The sequence below is a fragment of the Homalodisca vitripennis genome, chromosome 7, assembly GCF_021130785.1.
Source record: "Homalodisca vitripennis isolate AUS2020 chromosome 7, UT_GWSS_2.1, whole genome shotgun sequence".
NCBI classification, from domain to species: Eukaryota; Metazoa; Arthropoda; class Insecta; order Hemiptera; family Cicadellidae; genus Homalodisca; species Homalodisca vitripennis.
Window position 1 is genome coordinate 141,848,869 of NC_060213.1, and position 22,449 is coordinate 141,871,317.

Consider the following 22,449-nt stretch of genomic DNA (forward strand, 5'->3'; position numbering starts at 1 on the left):
GTAATTGTTATGAATAAAATACGGTACTAAATCTCTAAAAGGTGTTTGATAGATTAATTTATGCTATAGATAAATTAACTTTGTGTTATAACTTTTCCAGATAAAGATTGGAGATTTTGGCCTGATGCGAGCATTACCTCAAGCAGAAGATTGCTATGTGATGACAGAACATAGCAAGGTAATGATACTTGTTTAATGTGATACTGATAGCTACTGTTTAATGTGATAGCACTCGAACTAGTTGTAAATTAATAGCATTCAAACATTGATGTTTTTCTGTATCTTTTAAAAAGTATTTTCATAGTAGCTCGAGACAGTTTCATAGGAAACCAGCAAGATTGTATGTCAACGAAACGCTGGAAGTCACACAACACATAAACACGATCAGCACCAATGTTAAAACACATAATAGTATTAGAACATTTGTCAAAGTTTTTGTGGTAAGAATACAGTTAACAGAAATGGGTTTGTTAGTGTTGATAACCTTGGAGTCACTCGTCTGTGATCGTTCATGCATTTATAGAAGGGTTTCAAAGCTTAGACTTATAATCTGCTGAGGTTTGTTATCCTGTCTTTGCACAAAATGCCTCACACATGATCTTCACTTATGTCACCTGAGATTTGTGCAATTTAAAAGAATTGCCATGTCTATTTGTGTTTTTTTAAAAGGAGAGACCGATCCTCTTTTAAACCTCATTCTGTCCGTCCTCATGGGCCACTGGCCTGTGCGAGGATCTTATCAAACAGAATAAAGGGGAGAGTCGATACAGTACAAGTCGATAGTACTGATAAAAAGTGCAACGGTCACAGACAGGATTTGAACCAGCGCTATATCTAACTCAGACCCAAAGTCCAACAACGACTTAGATCGCTCGGCCATCGGCACTCCCAGTGGTATGTTAGTAGATCAGACTATTCAAGGTCGGACCAAAGATTTAATTGTGTTTACTAATGGTGATTTCTTGAACAATCGTTTTACATTATTAAATTGATAATTGATAATTATTAGTTGATTAAGGGTGTGTTATTGTTTTGCTAATCTTTTGTATGCAAAGTATAGAACAAGATATGGGCAGAACACTGAATGAGGTCAGTAATGTTGTAACAAAGGACTGGAAAATTTCTCTTGCTCTGGAAAAGTAATGGCAGAAGTTGGAGTCCATTTAATGGCCAACAGTCACACCATTGCAATAGGTTTGCTGGTGCCTGAGAAGCAGGTTTGTCTCATCTTGTCTGTGACATGGTTCTCGCTTGAGCGTGATGATTTGGAGTTTCAGCATCTTCAGTTCTTAGCACTGACTCTGGTACCTCCTCTGACATTTTGTTAGTAAAATTATTGTTATTGCTAAAAAGTCTGATTTATTTGTTTCCTATTTTATTATTTTACAATGAAATGTATCAATTCGATGTATTAATCATTTATCTAACAATATTTATTGAACATGAGTGTATCAAATAGTAGAACTCGGTACAGTACAAATTGATGTAGAATAAACTTGCCCAACTTTGATAAGTTTAGTTTTTATTCTTTCTTTTCGTATGGTCAAACGAATGCTATACATTATTTCGTATGCTATACAAACGTTATACAATGTTTGTATAGCATATTTTCTGGCACTACCGGAAAACGAGTAGGGGTCGGTTTACCCAAGTGTTTTTCACCCAAAAAAAAAAAATTACCCAGAGGTTAAGAATGGTATATGTGAAAGTAAGTCAAGCCTCTTTTTTCTTGACTGAATGCCCCAGCAATATGTAAGATAATGTTGTCCCTCAGAAGAGGTCATTGGAAATAAAATGTATTCTTGAATTAATTGTGTTTTACAATTATCACTAAATGAAAATAGGAATGATAGGATAAATAAAATAAATAAATAAATCTTTATTTGTCGTTCAAATTCTTACAATCATTGACAATGTCATATTGCAGCCTAGGGCATGGTCAAAATAAAACAATTTCATCAAAATAATTTAAACTTAAACTAACATTAAAAAAAGAAAAAAAAACAGTGCTTTAGTAACATAAATTAGTCAGTGAAGGTTAATTTAAAATAAACTAGGCCTAGATATATAAATTAAACAGTAAATAAACAATTGTCAAAATTTACATTTAAAAATTATTTTATATCTAAAATGTAGTGTTTTTTAATTCTAAAAACTCGTCTAAACTATAGAAAGGGTGTTTCAAAAGCCAACTATAAAAAAGCTTAGTGGAGGTTTTATGTGGATACTTATTTGCGAGAGGTTCTAAAAAATTATAGATTTTCAGCGATGTCACCATGTGACTGTTTAAGGTTGTACTGAGGCGGTGTGATAACCAATTAGAGCATTGTTTTTAGTTCTTGTATTGTATGAATAAATTTTGTGGTTAAATTTTTAAAATTTTGGATTTTTTAGAATATAGTTAATTAAATCAAATATAGATAGAAATGAATTTGGAATTAATTTAATATTGTATAAGTTGTATAGGCTTTATAAATGGATCCCAAAATAGCTGTTTAGTTTAGTAATGCTCATCACATTGATTTTTTTCTAACCAAGATAGCAGTGTCTCATTCCAAGTGGTTTAACTTAGAGAGATTCCATATATCATCATTACGAGATCCACCAAGATATCTTTTCCAGACATTGACTTCCAACGTAGCATACGGGTAAGACTGGGGCTCCAATTGATAGAATCCAGGTTCAACTCCCGTTGCAAATGTGTTTGAACCGTTTTTGCCATAAATTAAATTGCTATTGATGTAAAAAGAACGTTGACACACATAGAGTGATCTGCACGACACAAAGTTGGCAATATAAGGAGGGGATAACCAGTGTTTGAGATTGGTTCTACCTTACACATGCTGTAAATTTGGCTGTCTCCACATTCACAGCCTCAGAGAGTCATTACTAGGGGTTTTCAAGGTTTTCCAGTGTATGAAAGGAACAATATGATCACCAGATTTGAGATCCGCACAGGGTTTGAGATCCACACACAATTTGAGATCCACGCTGGGTTTGATATCCATCCCACACATCCCATTGTTGGTGTGGTTCTTAGATCTAGGTCTTACCGATCACTGCCAACCTCACCTTAATTGAGTTACTTTATTTCATCGCAGGGGTTATTTCTGTTTTGCACTGAATTTTGAAGAGTCCTGGGAGCCTAAATAATTAATTTACACAAACAATTAACACTGTGTGGGATGTTAAGGGAGTGGGGCAAACTTTGATAATATTCGTCCAGCCATACTTTTTAATAATCGATTTTCACCCTACGGAGTCTGGAAGGCAAAAGAGTTCCCTGGACTTCATGGTGTACTAACTAAAAAGGTGCAGGGCCTCAATAACCAGAAATACACTAAATCAAGAAGCTTCCTTCCAAAACTAGCTGGTGGTATGACTAGCTGTAGGTAAGATCGGGAAGAAGTCACGGTACAGCTACTGGTCTGACCAAAAGCCAACAAAATAAAAGTGATTGGCAGACACCACAACAACTGGGCAAAAGTGAGTAATCGATCTTCAGTTGCTGACTTTCTTTTCTCTCACCTGGTCAGAGGAAGTTATTTGTTAGTGATGCCAAAATGTTCATTGTGTTTATTTACATTTATGTGTGGCCAATTCCAGTGCTTCTTCTCAGTCTTGCTGGTTCTCTATCAAAACTCCATTAACCCTCCCGACTGATAATAAGAAACTCCAGAATTATAAACTGGATTTTGTCTTTGCACAGTATATGTTTTGGATATTTTTAAGAAATATGTGCTAAATGCTAAGTAAAATTGTTATACATAATCTTTTTTGTTAGAAATCAGAGAAAATGTAAAATAATACAAATTTGCAATTACTGGAATTTTTTTCATGTAACTTTCACATGACTTGATGAGATAGTAAGATAATGTAAATGTACAAAATATACACAGTTTTGTAGTGAACAAAATAATTATAACATATATACACATATTTACAATACAAAAAAGTTTTTGATAAAAATGTAAAGTATGTACAACTTTTTTTGGTATTACACGTATCCATATTTGTGTTTGATGAATTCTTTGGGCAAGAGGAATATCAGATAATGATGAATTGTTTTCACTGTCACTATCAATTTTCACAACCAAACTCACAATCCACCACTTTATGATCTTCCAGACTACCTGAATTATAAACAACTAGCTTACATAATAACTTAGCAACAGTAGCGACAAAGATCGTTAAGGCCGTGCAGCACGTCACCAGCTGCATAGCTAATCAGCTTTATTTTCTGCTTTGTATCCTTGGTGGAAGTAAGTTGGTTTTAAAGGAAAAGACATTTTTTGTGTACTTCCACATAAAATTTATTAAAATAGCGCTTTCGCCGGTTAAGGCATCATCAGTTTGACATTGTTTACAGAAAAAAACATATGTGTAAAATAGAATAAACATATGATAAAATAGAATAAAATTTAAAACTAACTTTAAAGATCAAAAACTAATAAATTATAAAAGAATTATGTAGAAAAATATGGTTTGCAATTCATAATTTTGGAATGGATTTCTTTTTTCACTAATGGTATAAAAATATCACTGAAATTTACGGAAGGTTGGGAAATACTTTTAAATCTTTTAAAACTGTCATACACGCACTTTCAATTTTATTTCTTTTAGTCCAGGAAGATTCTTTAAACACTACACCTAGACGATTCAAAATTTATATGATGATTTTCCTTTACTGCATGTTCAACTAATTTAGATTTTTCAATGTTTTCTTTTTTATAATTATAAATATGTTCTTTTACCCTAATTTCCACAGGTCTTGATGTTTGGCCAATATACGTCTTGTTGCAACCACAGTCAATTTTATATATCACATTCTTGGTTTCATGATGTTTGTTTTTCGGTTTTAATTTTGTTAAGTAACTTCTTATATTATTTTGGGACTTAAAAACAGTGCGGATGTTAAATTTATAATTTATCCTACAAAATTTTTCTGATGTTTTAATAAATTTTATGTGGAAGTATACAAAAAATGTCTTTTCCATTATAATTAGCTGTATGTCGTGCGGCATTTCGATCGATGTCAGCTGACAACGAATAATATTACGAATATAAACTATATTAAATGAATTGGTATTTATGAGTAGAGGATTCAACTGATGCAAGTTATGTCTTTATAACTTAAATGGTTTTCGCATAATAATAGCAGTAAGTTGACCAACGGCTGTGCCGTATTTATCAGTTCACAAGCGGTATTGATGATCATCTGTGCCATCGGTCATCAGTTGGAAGGTTAATATTTTTGGCTCAGAACTGAACTTGAATAACATAAGGTAAACTAAAGTAACTTAATTTCTCTCTGAAATTTGCTAATGGAGGAAAAATTGCATGATAAGAATGAATAGTACAATAGTATTCTATTTTATGATGGAGAGTGTTGTTCCAGGTTCCGTTCCCATGGTGTGCCCCAGAATCACTGAAGGCGCGCATGTTCAGCCATGCCAGTGATGCTTGGATGTTTGGAGTTACTCTGTGGGAGATGTTTACGTTTGGCGAGGAGCCGTGGCTTGGCCTCAATGGCGCCCAAATCCTGCGTAAGATAGACAGAGAGGGAGAGCGCCTCCACCAACCCGACGCCTGTCCCCCGGAATTCTATCAGCTGATGATGCAGGTCAGTTAAAGTCTTGACATGAAGGATTTTGAAGGAAACAGGATTTTTCCGGATATTTGCCATCGTACAGTGAAACAAAAAATCAGTAACACTAAGTTTGTCATGGGTGGTTGGTCGACGAATGAAGACCTATTGTGACCTGTATTCTGTAGTTCAGTTGTAATAGTTAGTGTTGTGTTTAGTTTTTATTAAGTGCATATTTTTGAGTTACTGAAGTTGACACACAACATGGTGGTTGTGATTCCTGACTTAGGTGTGTCACAACGCTCTGGTATGGTTTGTTTATTTTAACCTAGTTTGTAATTATGTGTTAGGTTAGTTATTTACCTGAAGAAGAGATCAGATCTCAAAACGTAGTGTTACTGATTTTTTGTTTCACTAAACGATGGCAAATGTCTGGAAAAATCCTGTTTCCTTCACAATCCTTTCATCGTCAAAAATAAACTTCAAACAAAGAATGGAGGACTTTGTTTGTAGTAGTCATTTTCTTTTTTATAGCCTCACTGATTATGATTGGAAATAGGGTGATACACCAAGTAGCTAGAATAATTCCTAAGTACTTTAGTTCTTCTTCCACCTCAAACACTGTTGTTCACAAAATTATATTCTTTACTCTACTAGACAGATCTTAGTGGCTAGTTGTTAAGGCAGTATTGTTGGGCTACATTTACTGTAGGAAGGTCTTAGATCGTCAGATTGCTTTTCTGTAACCATCAGAGTAGTGTTGTAAGCTTGCATTGTTGTGGAGGCATACCCACAGAGAAGATTAGGAGGCCAAATAAAGAACAATATATAGAGTACTGGGTCCAAAACGGATCCTTGAGGGACCTCTGTTAATCAGAAGCTCAGTGGATTTTATATGATAATTGCATTTTCCATTCTATATTTTTCTTAATTACCTAATCATCCGTCATAAATGTGACGAATTTCGGACATTTTAAGCTTGGATAGCAATAAATCATGTTCTTTTCTTCTAACTGATGCATAACGCATTGAGTAAGACTTATGACCACTGTTGTAGATCTTATAATTAAGAAGCTGTGTTGGTGTTCTGTCAAGAGGTTCTTAAAAGAGAGCTGTTTAATTTAATGTAGTTAAAATTATTATTTTTAATAATTTTTGAAGATTTGGATAAAAGCAATATGGATCCAAAATTATTTGCCATTTTTCAATTTTTTTTGTTTATAAATTTTTATTGCTTTAGCTGCTTTGAGATTGTGCAAAAATATACCTGTGAGAATGACTTATTCTGTAGTTCAGTTGTAATAGTTAGTGTTGTGTTTAGTTTTTATTAAGTGCATATTTTTGAGTTACTGAAGTTGACACACAACATGGTGGTTGTGATTCCTGACTGAGGTGTGTCACAACGCTCTGGTATGATTTGTTTATTTTAACCTAGTTTGTAATTATGTGTTAGGTTAGTTATTTACCTGAAGAAGAGATCAGATCTCAAAACGTAGTGTTACTGATTTTTTGTTTCACTGCCAGAAAGGTTGTACACAAAATTTCAAATGGTCCTAAGGCGTGATATTGCACAGCTGCAGTAACGGCACATTTACATGTTGGTAAATAATTATTAAGTTCTAAAGCCCTATGATGTCTTTATTCTTCTAATTGGTGTTCTCGTTGCTCGTCATTTTCGGTAGCTACACATTGTGCCGCACGCTGCCGCAAATCTTGCAGACATCTAAACATCTAAATCATGAGATCTTTCTGCTTGTATAATGTTAGGTAAGGTTTGAAGGCATTTGATTTTAGCAGTAGATGTGGAAAGAAGTATATGAATAGATAAATAGATGTAATTTTAAAAGGAGTGAAATTATTCATCAACTTAAAAAATTTCCTTTTGGTTTTGAAACCTTTGTTAATTTATACAAAAATTTTATTATTACTCTGGCATTTCTGATAAAACATCAGGTGTGGGGATTGGCTTTCTACTCTTTTTATGATACATCAGATTTAATTTTCCAAGTATCATTTACTGTAGAATGTAAACAAAGAAATAATAAAAAATAAAAAAATATAGACTTTGTAGTAGTTTTTCATTGCTTGAAAACATGGATAAAACAATGTTTTCTAAACATGAAACCTAGCTAGATCGATGTATCGCCCCCAAAACCCCCTGCATACTAAATTTAATGAAAATCGTTGGAGCCGTTTCCGAGATTCAGATTATATATATACAAGATTGCTTGTTTAAAGGTAGTAGATGCATTGTTTATGAGTTCTATTCGGTTTGCCAGTGAAATCAACATTGTGGCCAGCATCCTTCAATATTTATTTTATGTATAGTTGGTAATCTTGTGTTTAATGATATTAAATAGACATCATACGAGGGCCATTTTTTTCAACCTCCATTCGTGCGTTGAAATTGCCAGGCGTGCGGTAGCAGATTAACCCTTTGATTAGTAATTCCGCAGCAGATTCGGGAGCGCCCTACGTGCCTCCTGCAGTAATACCGACAGCCGTGCGGGAAACGCTATGGCGCTAAACAGTTTTCATAATAATGTTTCGAGATGAATAATCTCTCGCTTGAATACGAATGTGATCTTTCTTGGAATAAATAAGAAACAGTTTCATGTAGTTTTCGTTGTTCCAACTAGATTACAGTTGTTGTTTTATTTATTTCTTTCAGACTCAATTGACGGTATTCAGGCCATATAACGGTGTTCAATCAGCTGATTCTATGTTTGTTTGTGTAGTGAATACAGGTTATAACCTCAATTTTACGTTACCGGTTACCTTGATTGTAAACGTTTTGTTGTGTTTCTGTGAGTAAATAAACGTGGCTGTTTGTGTAATTACGTAAAATGGTACAAGAAAGACTTACAGAAGAATTTTTGGCTAAGATGCTCCCCTGACACTTACTTGGCATTTTCCCGCCACCATCCCTGCTACAGATAAGGACAAGCCGAACAGAGCATGCCACGTGTGCAGATAGAGCAGCGGCGCGGTGCCGGGACATGATGTGTCGGGATTGTGACGTTCTGCTTTGTGTGACTGACTGTTTTCTCGCCTTTTATACCATCAAAGATTTGTGAGAAGACTTGTGTACTGTTACTAACCTGTATACCTTAGTATGAGAAAATGCTGAATATTTTATTTTATTCTAATTTTTTGTAAATATAATAACTTTGTGCATAATTAGATTAATTTCTGTATAAATACAAAAAAAAAAACTTCAAAAACGTTTAATTGAGTGTTTTCATAACATATCTACTGTAGTAAACCCAAATCACCTAAAAAAACCCAAATCACAAATAAAAAAAACTTACATTTTAGGGCACTCTTACTTAGGAAAATCCCTCCAGTCAAAGGGTTAAGCTGCACGGCGTATGTTTGCACATTCCCTGTACTGTAACCTCAGCCCCTCCCAAGAGCCTGACCCTTTTGTGAGTTGATCTGGCGATACGGAAACATGGCTGTGGCAATCTACTCTCCCACCAAGTGTGAACTGCGTAGTGTAATACGGTTTTTGCAAACAGGACTAGTGTAGCAGAAATTAATAGAAGAATGGCCTGATTATACAATGAAAACTTAATGAGTGACGATGTAGAGTGTGTGTGTTGTAGGAAATTTAAAGATGGGCGAGTTGATGTTCATGATGATGGGGGCCAAGCACGGAAGTCTGCTGTGAAAGAAAACGAGTTGATTGAACGGTTCAAGACAATAAAAGTTGTCTGATCAATTCCTTGAAATTTTAGTATCAGCCCTGTACACTCTTGTAACGGAATACTTGGGTTACAAAATACTTTGTGCTCAATGGATTCCAAAGGTGCTGTCCGATGATCACAATGCTCGTCGAATGTTATTAGCTCTATCCTTTTTAAATTGTTATGATGCTGATGGTGAAGAATTTTTGAAAACAATTGTGACAGGGGATGAGACACGGGCTCTATATGAGACTCCTGAAACGAAAGATTAATCAAAACAATGGATGCATTAAAACTCATCAATCAAACCAACAAAATTCAAAACCTTCAACAATAAGAAGATTATGGCGACTGTGTTTTGGGTTCAAAAAGGTGCATTACTCATGGAAGTTTTACAGCCAGGGACTGTTACTGTTGATAAATGCAGCGGGTTACTGTGAAACTTTACTTACTTTGCTAATGTGAGTCATACTTACTTTTGGAGTCATGCTCACTTCTGGAGTCATCATGCTCACTTCTGAGGTCGTGGTCACCCATGACAATGGCCATCCTCACAGTGGTGGTAATGCTCATCCAATAACGAAACATCTTCTTGACGGGTGCCAGTAGGACAATTTTTATTGTCCCGTGTAACAGCTCTGACCTGGCACCAAACGACTTCCACCTGTTTCCTGAACTGAAGAAGTGGCTGGGAGGACAGAGGTTCCATACCGGCGAGAAGCTTTAAGATGATGGCAATACCAATCTTAAGACACTAGCAGCAACGTTCTACGAAGAAGGTATTGGCAAGCCTGCTCACTGGTATGACAAATACCTCAATCTAAATGGCGATTACGTTGAAAAGTTGTATGTAACTTTTGGTAATAAAATTATTTCATTAATCATAATATTTCAATTATACATCCTACCGAAGGTCGAAAAAGAAATGGCTCTCGTACATATAATGTACCTGATTTTAAATTTCGAAAGACAAAATGTGGTAAGGAGAAAGTAACTCTTTTATTGTGATTTGATTCTCCCAAATCATGAAAATTAGGATATTTCCTTTGCAGAGTGGAGGCTAAAATTTCTTTTATTTCTGGTCAAAGTAGTGTGAGATTTATTCTTATTTTTATTAGTTGACAATGTTTTAATGTGACCTTGTGGTTTTATGCCAGTGTTGGAGTAAGGTGCCCAGTGAGCGGCCTACATTCGCAGCTATCCGAGAGTTCTTGCGCCAGAGGCCTCCGCCAGTGATGAAGGCCCTGACACGATTGAACGAACAGGACCGCCTGCAGGTGGAGCCTGGGGACCAGGTGGCTATTGTGGATGGCCGGCCGGAGTTATACTGGTGGCTAGGGCAGAACCTGCGTACATTCCACATCGGCAAATTGCCCAGGTTAGCTGCCCAGAGTACTTCATGTACAGTCCTTTACCTAATATACTTAATTTATCATTGTAAAAGAGGTCTCTACTGTTTCTTTTTTTTTCAGATTTCTTGTAAACTATCATACAGTTGCTACATAACCTCAAATGACAGATTAAACAGTATACATTATTTACCATCTTAACAAATGTTTCCATAGTTTAATTGTTAACCCATTACGGGTGACAAAAATCTTCGCGCGTGACATCCAGCGGCCGGAGTTTTTTTTCAGAGGTAGGCAGTCGTCCGCCCCGCCGCAGCGCTTACACAGTTTACTTGCGGTACTATTAAGTGCAGTATTTTAACACGTTATATATTTTTATGTAATACTATATGCATTTAATTATTTAGATAAGTACTGAACTAAAATAATAAAATAAACTAGGCTCGGTATTATACACTAACATTTGCGGACAAACAAATCATCGTCACCATATTCTCTGTCACTGCAACTTTCCAATAACAATCTTTCAAGTTCTGATGAACACAGACTATCGCCCATTGTAAACAAGTGCGACTGACGGCCATTTACTGCAAACAAAACTGAAAGTGAAGATCATATTAGTAACAGCTGATACCATACCATTCCAGCTGATATTATTTGTTGGCTACTATTGTGAAAACAATAAGTATCAAACATAATTGAGATCATCCGAGCGCATTCTAGTGGAAAAAGCACGAAATGCACAGTAATTGCTAGACTCCGAACAGAGGACGTGTATCGCACGTTTCGCTCAAAATGGGTTAGTAAAATTATTTGGGAAAACATTTTATTTCAAGCTTCTTTACAAGTTAAAGATATTAGCATTCTTGTTAGAGACTCAATGATACTCTACATTAATATGTGAGGGTTAAATAAACAATATTTGAAAGAAAACCTCTAAAGTTATGGTTCTTGTCAAATAATGCTATCAAATAAATTCAACAAACTCAACAGTAGGTAGTGATACCCCTCTAGATAAAAAAATATTTTAATCAATAATAAACAGTGAAAAGTGAAGTGTGCGATGTGACAGGTGTCTGGTAGACCCGATGAGGCGTAAGGATCCGTCAGATATCAGTAAACCTCTGAGCAACTCCTTCATCCACACGGGTCATGGGGACCCTTGGGGCCAGTCATGGGGCAGTCCTTCAGAAATAGACGAGGTATACCTGCGGAAACCCCATGGAGCCGCCGGATGTGCTGGGCATCCCGGAGTCCAGTCCTGTCGCTTCAGTGCGAACTAAGCGTGAGTAAAGCACTGGCTACTCTACTCTTGTTAGCAACAAATAATAACATAATCGAGATAGCATAATCAATTTTGTTGTTTTATCTGTGCGAGTGTCAGGCAGGTCCCACTGCAGTTAGTTTGCATGTTCTCATAAATGCAGTCATAAATAGTGATGAACTTATTATGATCCTATATTTGAAAATCAACAAATTTCCAGCAGTATTCAAATTTTGTAAGTTTTGAATTCTGGTATAACTTTTTTTCAGTTTGCGATATTTCATTCCAACACAGTGGTCAGTTAAACCAGATTAAACTGAGCTGGGAATTAAATACTCTTATTATTGTTATAAAACATTTAAAAAGCAAAGAATAATATTGCAGGCTCAGTAAATTAAATGGGTTAATTAAGTCAAAATCATTACTATAACAGAACAAAGTAGAAGCTGTACATAAATAGCTATTTTTGTATGGAAAGCAATAGTATTGGTGGTTACTGTACTGTATTCATTACGCTTTGATTCATCGTTGCCTTTTCTGAAACTGAACTTAAGGTCTGACAACAAAAGGCTGAAATAGTGGAAGCCTACTTTATTGTAAAATTGTTTGCACGTGTCAAAAACTTACCTCTAAAACAATTATTTTTTTCTGAAACATAATTTGGTGTGTATGTTTGTGTGCATATGCCATATATATGTAAAGTAAATCTATAAAAACTTGCCAAATTTTGTTTAAATTAGTTTCAAAAATGTTTTCATATGGTTAGCCTGTTTGTCTTCAACAGAAATCCTTAAACTGTGGTTTGCTCTAAAAATTTCTGTTCGTCAAATCAAATCATGTTTATTGGCGTAAAGCTTGTACAAGTATTGACAGTGTCTATTTGCCACCAGATGGCCAAGTCAAAAGTACATGTAACAATGTACTATTCTAAAAACTAAATAAAATTAAAATCAAACAGTAGCATTTACAGTAACATGATATAAAACTTAGTGGTTTGTGACAGTTTTCTAGTTTTTTTAGAGCAAGCTGCATTAAAACTAGGCAGAACAAGGCATTAACAATTGCAACAAGATTGTAACAAAATGTACAAAATTTTACAAAAGTCCCCAAGAAATATAAAAATCAACAATACGTATAAAATTCTACAATAAATATAAAATTAAATAAAAAATTTTAAATCTAACAATCAATGTATAAAATTTAACAATGAATGTAGAAATTTAACAATTTCCAAAAGTTATATTTAAGATTTCATTATAAGTTTGCATAAAAATTTAGTTAAAACTGTCTTATGCACGTTGTTGGTCCAATTTATAATTCTAAAGTAACCATTTCAAATATATTTTATATTCAAGAGTATTTCAAAGCCAAGAAAAGAAAATGTTAGTGTCTTTTTTTTAGCGGTTTATGTATAAATAATTATTTAATAGAACTATTAGCCAAGCTATTAAAGTCCAGTGTATTACAAAAGATTTGATCAAGGTCTCACAATTTAGAGACCATAAGTGTGTTTGATAAAATGCCACTAACCCTATCTCAATACAAATATTTAATCAGAAGTTACTTGATTTAATTGTAACTGTTTTATATGCAGTTATTCCACTAGTAATATAAACCATACAGAACAATATTTACTATTTCAATAAAGTTTGTTAATTGTATTTAACTTAAAATACTTCAGGGAAAAATTCAAACTTTCCATTGTTTGTTTAGTTTTAAGATTTGTTAAAATAATTATACCCAATAACTCATGCTTTCTAATTAAAAACTAATTTTTGATGACAAAATTAGTTTTGTGAATAAGAAGACTAACAGTTGCAGGTTTTCAATATTCATATTATACACAGATAATTCAAAATAACAATTGTTTTGTTCATTTTTAATTTTGTTTTCTATATTATCTGAAAATCAAAATGTAATTTAAAATGGGTGAAAATATTATTCTTGTAGTATTTATTTTATTACCTAGGTCCAATATTTTGATTAACAAGAATGAAATCAATTTTTTTAGAGAACTTTTCTTAAGCCTAGAGTATAAGCGGACTTCAATGGTAATCACACATACGTAGACAATTCAGTAAAATCTTTTTATTAAAAATATTTTTTAAGCTCTTTAAGATTTTGAAAATACCAGAAATGCATGTTTTAGAATACAATATAAGATTATCACTACTAACAGTGATAAGACCAATCCACATCGATTAGGGTCTTACTTTTCAATTTCTTAATTTAGAAGTTTTTTAATTTAATTTCAGCGATAGTACTTTTGATACAACACAATGCAGAAGAAAGAGCTTTATATATTAAATGAGTATTTATTTTTTAGTTCTATTAATTGAACTAAACTCAATTATAGAAGTTTTGCACAAACATCGTCGATTATAAAGAAACTGCCCTGTTAACACCTACAAGGCCTAAAAGAATAAAATTACTAGTATGTAATGTGCTTTTTAAGTTTTGTTATGTTTTATCATCATTTAGATTATGTTCCTTGTTATCCAACATATTTACGTCTCCAGTGTTACATGCACCTATTTGGATAAATCAGATCATATAGTGATTACAAAATTAAATGCCAAATATCATTATACTGAGAATTGACAAACCTTAATAGTGCTGAGAATAAATATACAAAAATTGATACAAGTTCAATTCTTTGAATAATTACTACGAAAAAATAAAACAGATTAAAATGGTTGACTATTACTACTTTTACACAATGTAATTTTTTACAGTTATTATTTACGTCGTGTTCGTAAAGAAACATTGAAGAACATTGACAATGTAAATGTAACATTGATGGCCAGTTTTGAAAGATCACTGCACTGTTTAAGAATTAATTTTTTGATTCAAACTTGTCTTTTAGTTTAATTTAATTGAGGGTATTTTTAACACTAGTTCATATTTTGATACAACACATTTCAGGTGAGGTAGAAAGAGTTTTATCAGGTTTCGACTCCAAACGTCTGCTAGGTGTTTTACCAGAGCTTGAGATGCCAGTGTGGTTGACTCGTCTGTTGACATTGTATCCTACATTAGGTACTGTAACTACTGTGGCTTCTGCCAGTGCTGGACTTTCTTGCAGCTTCCTCAACGTACCCTTGTAGGGAACGTCTAAATTTTCATTGAAAACAAACTCACGTTTAACAACGTATTTTACTTACTTTTTCGTTATACATACGTATTTTGTTTTATATATACACAAGTTTTTCACACTTAACCATACATTCCTCATAATAATGAATATTCCTCAAAGGAGTAATTAAGTTTTTCTAGATGTTACGGTAAATCATACTTAAATAAAAGTTTCATTTTAATTAACACTTAAAACTAAACTTTTGATTATGTGTAAAACCAGAGAGTATAATTGAAGAAACATTATCTATATGCTTTCTACAGATAAAAATATTTTTTCTGGACCATTCTGTTTAGTTCATGAAGAAACCATTTTATATTTTCTATTTCTGATCAATGTTCTTTTTGTTCTTTTTACGTAGCATATTTTCTTTCTTTTTCACAACAATAATGTTGTTAATATATTTAAAAAGAACTTCTTTTTAATTTAATACTGACTGTGAATGTATTATTTATGAATATAAAAATTTCTTTGGATTATAAGTTGAAAAATGTAACATCATTTGTATTACTGTGAAGCCAAACACATAGCTATATCATCTTCTTATATGTGATTATTCTGTAAAATCTTTCCGATCTGCTAACAATTACAAAATGCATATCATAATGATAAGATAACTTCTTGAGTGCCATGTGCTTAAAAGCTGGCTGTAGTGAAATAACCTTGAGTTTCTATTTCAAAAATAATGTTAAATTTTAAACCATTTTTCTAATTTTTTTATTACAGAATTGTATAAGATTCCTCATTTAAAATAGGAAGTTACAAGGAGATATTATAACTTTTTTTTAATTGAGTGGTCTAATTTTAAAGATGGCATTAAGATAATTAATATCAATCAGCAATGTTTTTTGGTAAGCTGACACATTTCACACAACTAGTAACTCTCCCCTCCTCAATAAAAAAGAAAAAAAAAATTAATAGTAGTGTTGTTTTCATAAAGTAAAAAACATTGTAGCCATTATGACAGATATTATAAATTCCTATGCCAATATTGGATGATGCACCAATAGTTGTCCTTTTATATTTATTTTCAATACATGACTGACATTACGGAATAAATTGAAGGAGTATGGCAATTTTGTTTTTTAACTGGGGCACAATATCCTTTTTTAACAGTTCATGAATGGATGTATATAAATATACCTATTGTGTATTTTGACCAGTGAAAATTCTTTAAAAATCAAACATTTTCCCTTATAAATAGTAGTAAATTAAAAATGTGAACCAATAAATTTAGCTACAAATGTTTCTAGCCATAATTTTTATTTTAGTTTTCTAATTACCTAGTAGATGTTTATCACATAATACAGTCAAAGTCCAAATTTGTTTTTCGATTAAAATCTCTTCCTGTATAATTTGTATACAGTTTACATACACTTTTTGTTCTTCAAAAAACTACTTACAATGTGTCTACTTACCTTTGTACTAGATAAAAATGTACCTTTTTGTACAAGATTTCTAAAATTAAGAACAAACTTATCGCTCACACCCCCTGGCAAGAAAGTCGACATTGTGCAATAGCCTGTGCGCCTGTTGGTAACTAACATGTCACATCAGAGCCAGTAGCACAGACTTGAAGTAACCTTTTGTGTTATTTGACAGTTTGCTGTTTAACACGTGTATGTTGCTTGTTGCTAACGTTACATCAGATCATCCATTTTCATTTTGTGTAATAGCATCATAGATCTAGCATTTCTGGATACACATTCATAGTATTCGGCTTAGCCTGATTTTTGCAACCTTTTGTATTTCAGAATCAATAAACAGCTTTAGCTCAAAATATTATGTAAAAGCCCGTTTGGTTTGTAAGGATTTCATACTTTGGTAAGGTTGTCTACAAACGTTTTATTCTCTAGATAAGTTTCTACAAATATGATTCTAGACGAAATCATCTGTTGAAACAAAGAACTCATGATAAGAATGAGACATTGATCGTTTGACAAGATTATTACTATTCAGTTTATAATGAAATTGTGTGTGCTTGAGTTTAATAAATTTGACATTCAAGAATGTTCAAACAATCATTCTGGAACTATACATCTACATCATCCATAATTTCCACAAACTGCTTTTGCACCATTCTATATTCATTTTGCATGTCTCTTACAGTATATAATTTTGTGGTATTGTAGTTTAAATTGAAGTTAGTGATTGATTTTATTGAGTAAGCTTAATACGAGATCGTCAAGACCTGAATTGGTGTAAAAAAAAAAATTGTATTGAATTTATCAAACATTTTACGTAATTTGTCAGAAGAGCTAAAGTGGTCATAATGCCATACCGTAGGTTTGACTCAAACAGTGCATACATGTATGAAGTTTTGCTAGCTGCTTTAGTGCTTATTGTCTTAGTAACAAAGATAGCTTAGCTCTGTTTGACAGACCTTGTTTACATGCCTCTCCCAGGACAGCTTTTCTTCTTTGACAACTTTTAAGTGATTCACTTCTTAGGTTGCTGTGCTATTAGGAAGTTCTGAAATTTTCGCTCTATTTGTCTAAGCACAGATCCCTGTGGATCTCCTCTTTGGATAGGAAGTGAGTCTGACTTGACTGTGGTTGTCGATTTCTCCAGGATATGCTCTACTTCAACTACTTGGCTTCTTCCATTGAGGTAGTTTTTTATTCATTTAGCCTCCCTATTTGGATTCCAAGAGCATTCATTTTCTAAATATTAAGTCATAGCTCAAGCAATCGAATGCTCTGCTGTATGCCAGCAACAATGTCCCCAGTTTCTAGGTGGTGTATAATGTGCTCAATCAAGTCATTAAGTGCTGTTGTAGTTGACCTTCCACTAAAAAACCATGCTGTCTATCTGTCAGTAGTCCGTTCCACTTACAACTCTCCAACAGTCGGGTGAGAGCAACCCTCCACGTTACTTTAGAGAAGTTTGACAGTAATGAAAATGGTCTTTAGTTTGAAGCTTCTGTCTTGTCACCCTTCTTGTGTTTAGCATATACCTTGACACTTAAAACCAGATGTAAAGGTTCCTTGGGAGAAACATTTGTGTATTATGGGAGAAAGTTCATTTTGCAGTTTTTCAGTAGTTTGGCTTCATTATTTGCTGCTGGGGCTTTGGGTTTTAGAGAGTCAATCTTCTGCACTTGTTTAAGAGTAGTTGCCTGTAGTGACATTGTTTGTGGGCTCATAATATCGTTATTATCCCCCTGCACTCTTAGTAGCGTTTTTCTGGCCGATAAAGAAGGTTTTATAACTTTACTCTGCCGACAAGACATTTCATGTCAGCAAGGCAGTCTATGGCCTATAAAAGAAGATTTTATTTCTGTGCTAGAACTCGATAAGATAGTTTTTGAAGCCTACTGGTTATTTTGTTTACCACCACTGAATATGTTTTCAGTCCAACAAATTCATATCTCCATTTTAAAATATGAACTAATTCTCATTTATATTAAAAAACCCTAACTTCTCACATAATCAAACAGATATGACTAAAACGGATTCTAAATTAAATTAATGGAGAAAATATGGTAAAAATGTTCGACATGGAGGTGTTTTCTGTAAAGGATTTTGTCAAGCGTGGATACACATTAGATGCATTAATTTGTCATATTCTGTAGTTAAAACCTTAACACAAGGAACTGAAAGTATGGAAGTGTGATGATTGCTTAAGGAAAACTGGATTTGAAACTGAATTTGGACAATTATGGAGATATTTCTGAACTTAAGTACTCCCTTTTATTGGAAAAAGTTATCGATAATGGTACTCTTCATGAAAATAAAGATTTGAAAGAAGAGTTGTATGACTTGAAAAAAAAAAGGAAATCTACATATTTATTGGAACTCAGACATAATCAGAGAAAAAGAGGAGGAAATTAAACAACTAGGCAAACTATAAAAAAAAGAGAGTGAAGTGTTGATAAAATTACTGGTAACTACAAGGTTGAAAAATTAAAATGATAAAACATAGACACTTATTCTTCAAACTGAACTAGAAGAGAATTTATTTAATTAAAAAGCTGGATAAACATAAAACTTCAAATACTACCAGATGTCAGATGTACAAAAACGATGTTGGTGATGTGTGGACTCAATTAGGTCTTTGGAAGCGGCTTCTGAAGTGTTATAAAGAGACAGTGAGTCCTTATAAAGCCAGATCAAAGCAAACTAGATGTCAAACTTTTTAACTTGCTTTCCACCTTATCAAAAAGATAGGGGTGAAGGCTACTGAATTGAATGACCAAAATCCTGTTTTAGATAACAATACTGACTTTACTAAAGTAATTGATTCCAGGAAAAAAGAAATTAGTTTTACAATTTAAAAATAATGTTCAACCGTTTGGGCCTAATTTTGAAACTGAAAATCGGTACAGTTGCCTGACTCAGAAAAATGATATTGATAGGGAGAGGAAGAGAGAGAGAGAGAGAGGGAGAGAAAGAGAGGAAGAGAGAGGGAGAGAGATATGAAAGGGAGGGAGGGAGAGAGAGGGAGAGAGATATGACAGGGAGATATAATAAGGAGGGAGGGAGAGAGGTAGAGGCAGAGAGAGGGAGGGAAAGAGAAATAAGTCAATCAGTAGCAGCATAGTTATATGGTGTAGTGTCTTAGCCCTCTGCTGGAAGGCACTCTTGTTGAAGCGATCCCTATCAGGCTGAAGCCGAAATTCTGTGGTGATCGTTGCCTAGTTGTGCTATAGTCCGCTAGCTTTAACCGCTGACGTTTCTACATTGAAGTTGTCCAACAAGGGGGATCGTAGGTCACATAAACAAAGTCCGTAACATGTTATTTTAACTAAAGACTATGTAATGGTGGATGTGCAATTGTCAAGAGGAGGTTAGTGAGTTGAAATTGTTGTACAATGGCCTTATTGCCTTCATCACAGAATGGGTGAAATAAGATTATACTCATGTTCATATTTTTTTTAGAAAACATGTGGTTGTAGTTTGCAATGAAGTTAGCTTAAAACACTATCTTTTTTGAACGTTTATGATTGTATAATATTTTGACACAGGTCAGACTACCCACTTGTTGCAAAGGCACACGGCTCGAGGGCAGTTTGAGTATTCTAAACTGCGTGATGAGAAAACCTCCCGCTCCAAGCCTCAAGGTGGAAGCAGCAGTAGCAGCGGAAACACTGACTCCCGGGTTATCCGTCCTGCTCCTGGGCGTCCCCCAGATCCTGTGCCACCGCAGACAGACGCTGTACTGATAGACTTTGGCGGACCTCCTCCTCCTGCTCCAGCCCCCCCGCCAGCGGGGCACAGCCCTGGCACCAGCCTGTTGGACGAGCCCATTGATGTTTCTGAGAATGGTGGGTAAATTGTTGACTTTTTTTATGTATTTGGAACTGAATTTTTGTCTGATATTGTTTTAAAGTTCAAAACGTTACTAAATGTGAACACTTTATTGTTTTACATTAGGTACATTTTTTAAAATTCACTTTGTATAATTTGTATTCAAAGGTTATTTTCTTTTGCACCAAACCTTATGCGTTGGTTGTAGAGAGTGAATACAATGTATTCTTTGTTGTATGTATAATTTAATGTATGCAGTGTTTTGTATTAGTCCTGAATGATGGGTCTAAATTTATGTTTATGTTTGTTGTTGTTATTTTTTAGGGTCAGATACGGATTACTGGAGTACAACAGAATCAGTAGCAGTAGAGGAGCAGCGTAGCAGCAGCTACGTCAACTGCCAGAACCACACCGGACCTCTCTCTCCCGACCCGTTTGATACGTCCAGAGTGTACAGTCCAACACGGTACTATTCACATGTCAGTGTAGAGAATGTTCCCAAGGACAACTCCGTGCCCTCCAGGCCCTATTGCAACGCAGAGCTTGAGGAGTCCCCGGTGAAGAAATTAGATCCAAAGTTTATTTCTGAACTTGAAAAACACCTGGGTCAGAAGGAAGCCAGTGCAAATACTCACAACACCTGGAACCACTGTGCGGCAAAAAGTGCATCAGGTGAATCGATTCCCACCTTAAATCCACCGCCACAGTCAATGGGTGCGAGATCTCTGCAGCGTAAACCGTCCAATGTCGCAGCACCGAATTACTCACCGCTCCCGGTGGGATCTCTGGTGCAAAACTCTTGGTCCACAAAGAGTGTAAACCTTCGGTCAGATAGCAATCGGAATTCCAGATCACAGAGTGTCTGTTTGCCGCAGAGTTTCACACCGACACTCGCCAGTCAACCCGGAGCAGAACTGAGGTACGGAAACCTCGGTACGGGAGACTTCGGTTCTACTCCCAACGTGAATGGTGACGCAAAGAACGTGAAAAGTTTTGAGCAGAATCTGAGTGAATCGGAGTCACTTGTCAACAAGATGTGGATCAGCCAACAGCAGAATGACAGGGATAAGAGGAACGTACACATGTACGGGACAACGACAAGGAACTCTCAATCCAGTTCCAGCTCTCAGCCACACCAGTACGACCCTGTAGACTCTGGGTGGGGTGTCTACGCGCAGACTCCAGCCACAACCTCTCAGCCCACTAATTCTGTCTACTCATACGCTGTGGTAAGTTTTCCATGTGCTAATTTGGTGGTAGATAAATGAGTTTGTACAATAACACCTTAGTTAGCTAGCTAGCCAGGCATTGGAATTGACAGAGATATTGATTTATTACTGACAATTAGTTATTGTATAAATTTAAGTTTTTCACATCATTGGTGCCTTACCATCAAAACCTTTAAAATTATATTTAAGATTTTCTATCATCCTGACTGGCCCTCTCTGAGAAGGTGAAGAATTCTCAATTATGTAAATATTAAAACCCTAAACTGAACTCCATTGTAAGTTTAGCTATTAAAGACTAACTTATTTTATCCATCCACCTCTAGATTGTGTTGTAAATTAATTTTTAGATTTTTTCTGAGTTCCCTATTTGTGTTATATATAATTAAAAAATTATATATTTTTAATATGCCGTCCTACTGTGCCTAAGGAAACCAAATTCAATACCTTACATGTACAGATTCACAATTTATTCATAAAGCAAAATCCACATTAATTTAACTGGTTTGCCTTGTTGCTACGATGTTGAAATAAGAAGTATTGTTACTTATGTTATGATTCACTCTATAAATGTAAACAAATTTAAAATAGTGGTTATAGTAACTAAACATATGTTCATGCTGTCATAATATGTATAATATTTAAAGAGAACAGTTGATTACATTTAACAGGCTCTTTCAATTCATATTATACAACTTTAGAGATCAAGATGGGATTTTTTGCTGCTTTAGAGACCATTGGGGTTTAGTCTGGAGGCATCTTTGAAAAAAGAAAACCTTATATTCATCCTAGAGACCCTAAGAATGTCCATGTAAAATTTCAGTATAATGGTTGAATAGTTTACACGTGAAAACAAAACAAACAAACAAAGGTACTTTTAAATTTATAATATTATAAGGAAATATTGAAAATAACGTTTCACTTTAGATAAAAAACATTCTAGAAGACA

General features: G+C 34.4%; 1 protein-coding gene across 1 annotated transcript in view; it reads left to right on the forward strand.

Annotated features, from left to right (window-relative positions):
• LOC124366905 (activated Cdc42 kinase Ack) overlaps nucleotides 1-22,449 on the forward strand; it is a 90,211-nt gene that overhangs the window by 56,787 nt on the left and 10,975 nt on the right. The window contains 8 exon segments of the mRNA XM_046823504.1: nucleotides 101-178; nucleotides 5,399-5,623; nucleotides 10,434-10,654; nucleotides 11,698-11,839; nucleotides 11,841-11,914; nucleotides 14,771-14,928; nucleotides 19,992-20,291; nucleotides 20,599-21,503. Coding sequence (XP_046679460.1) covers nucleotides 101-178; nucleotides 5,399-5,623; nucleotides 10,434-10,654; nucleotides 11,698-11,839; nucleotides 11,841-11,914; nucleotides 14,771-14,928; nucleotides 19,992-20,291; nucleotides 20,599-21,503 — 2,103 coding nt within the window.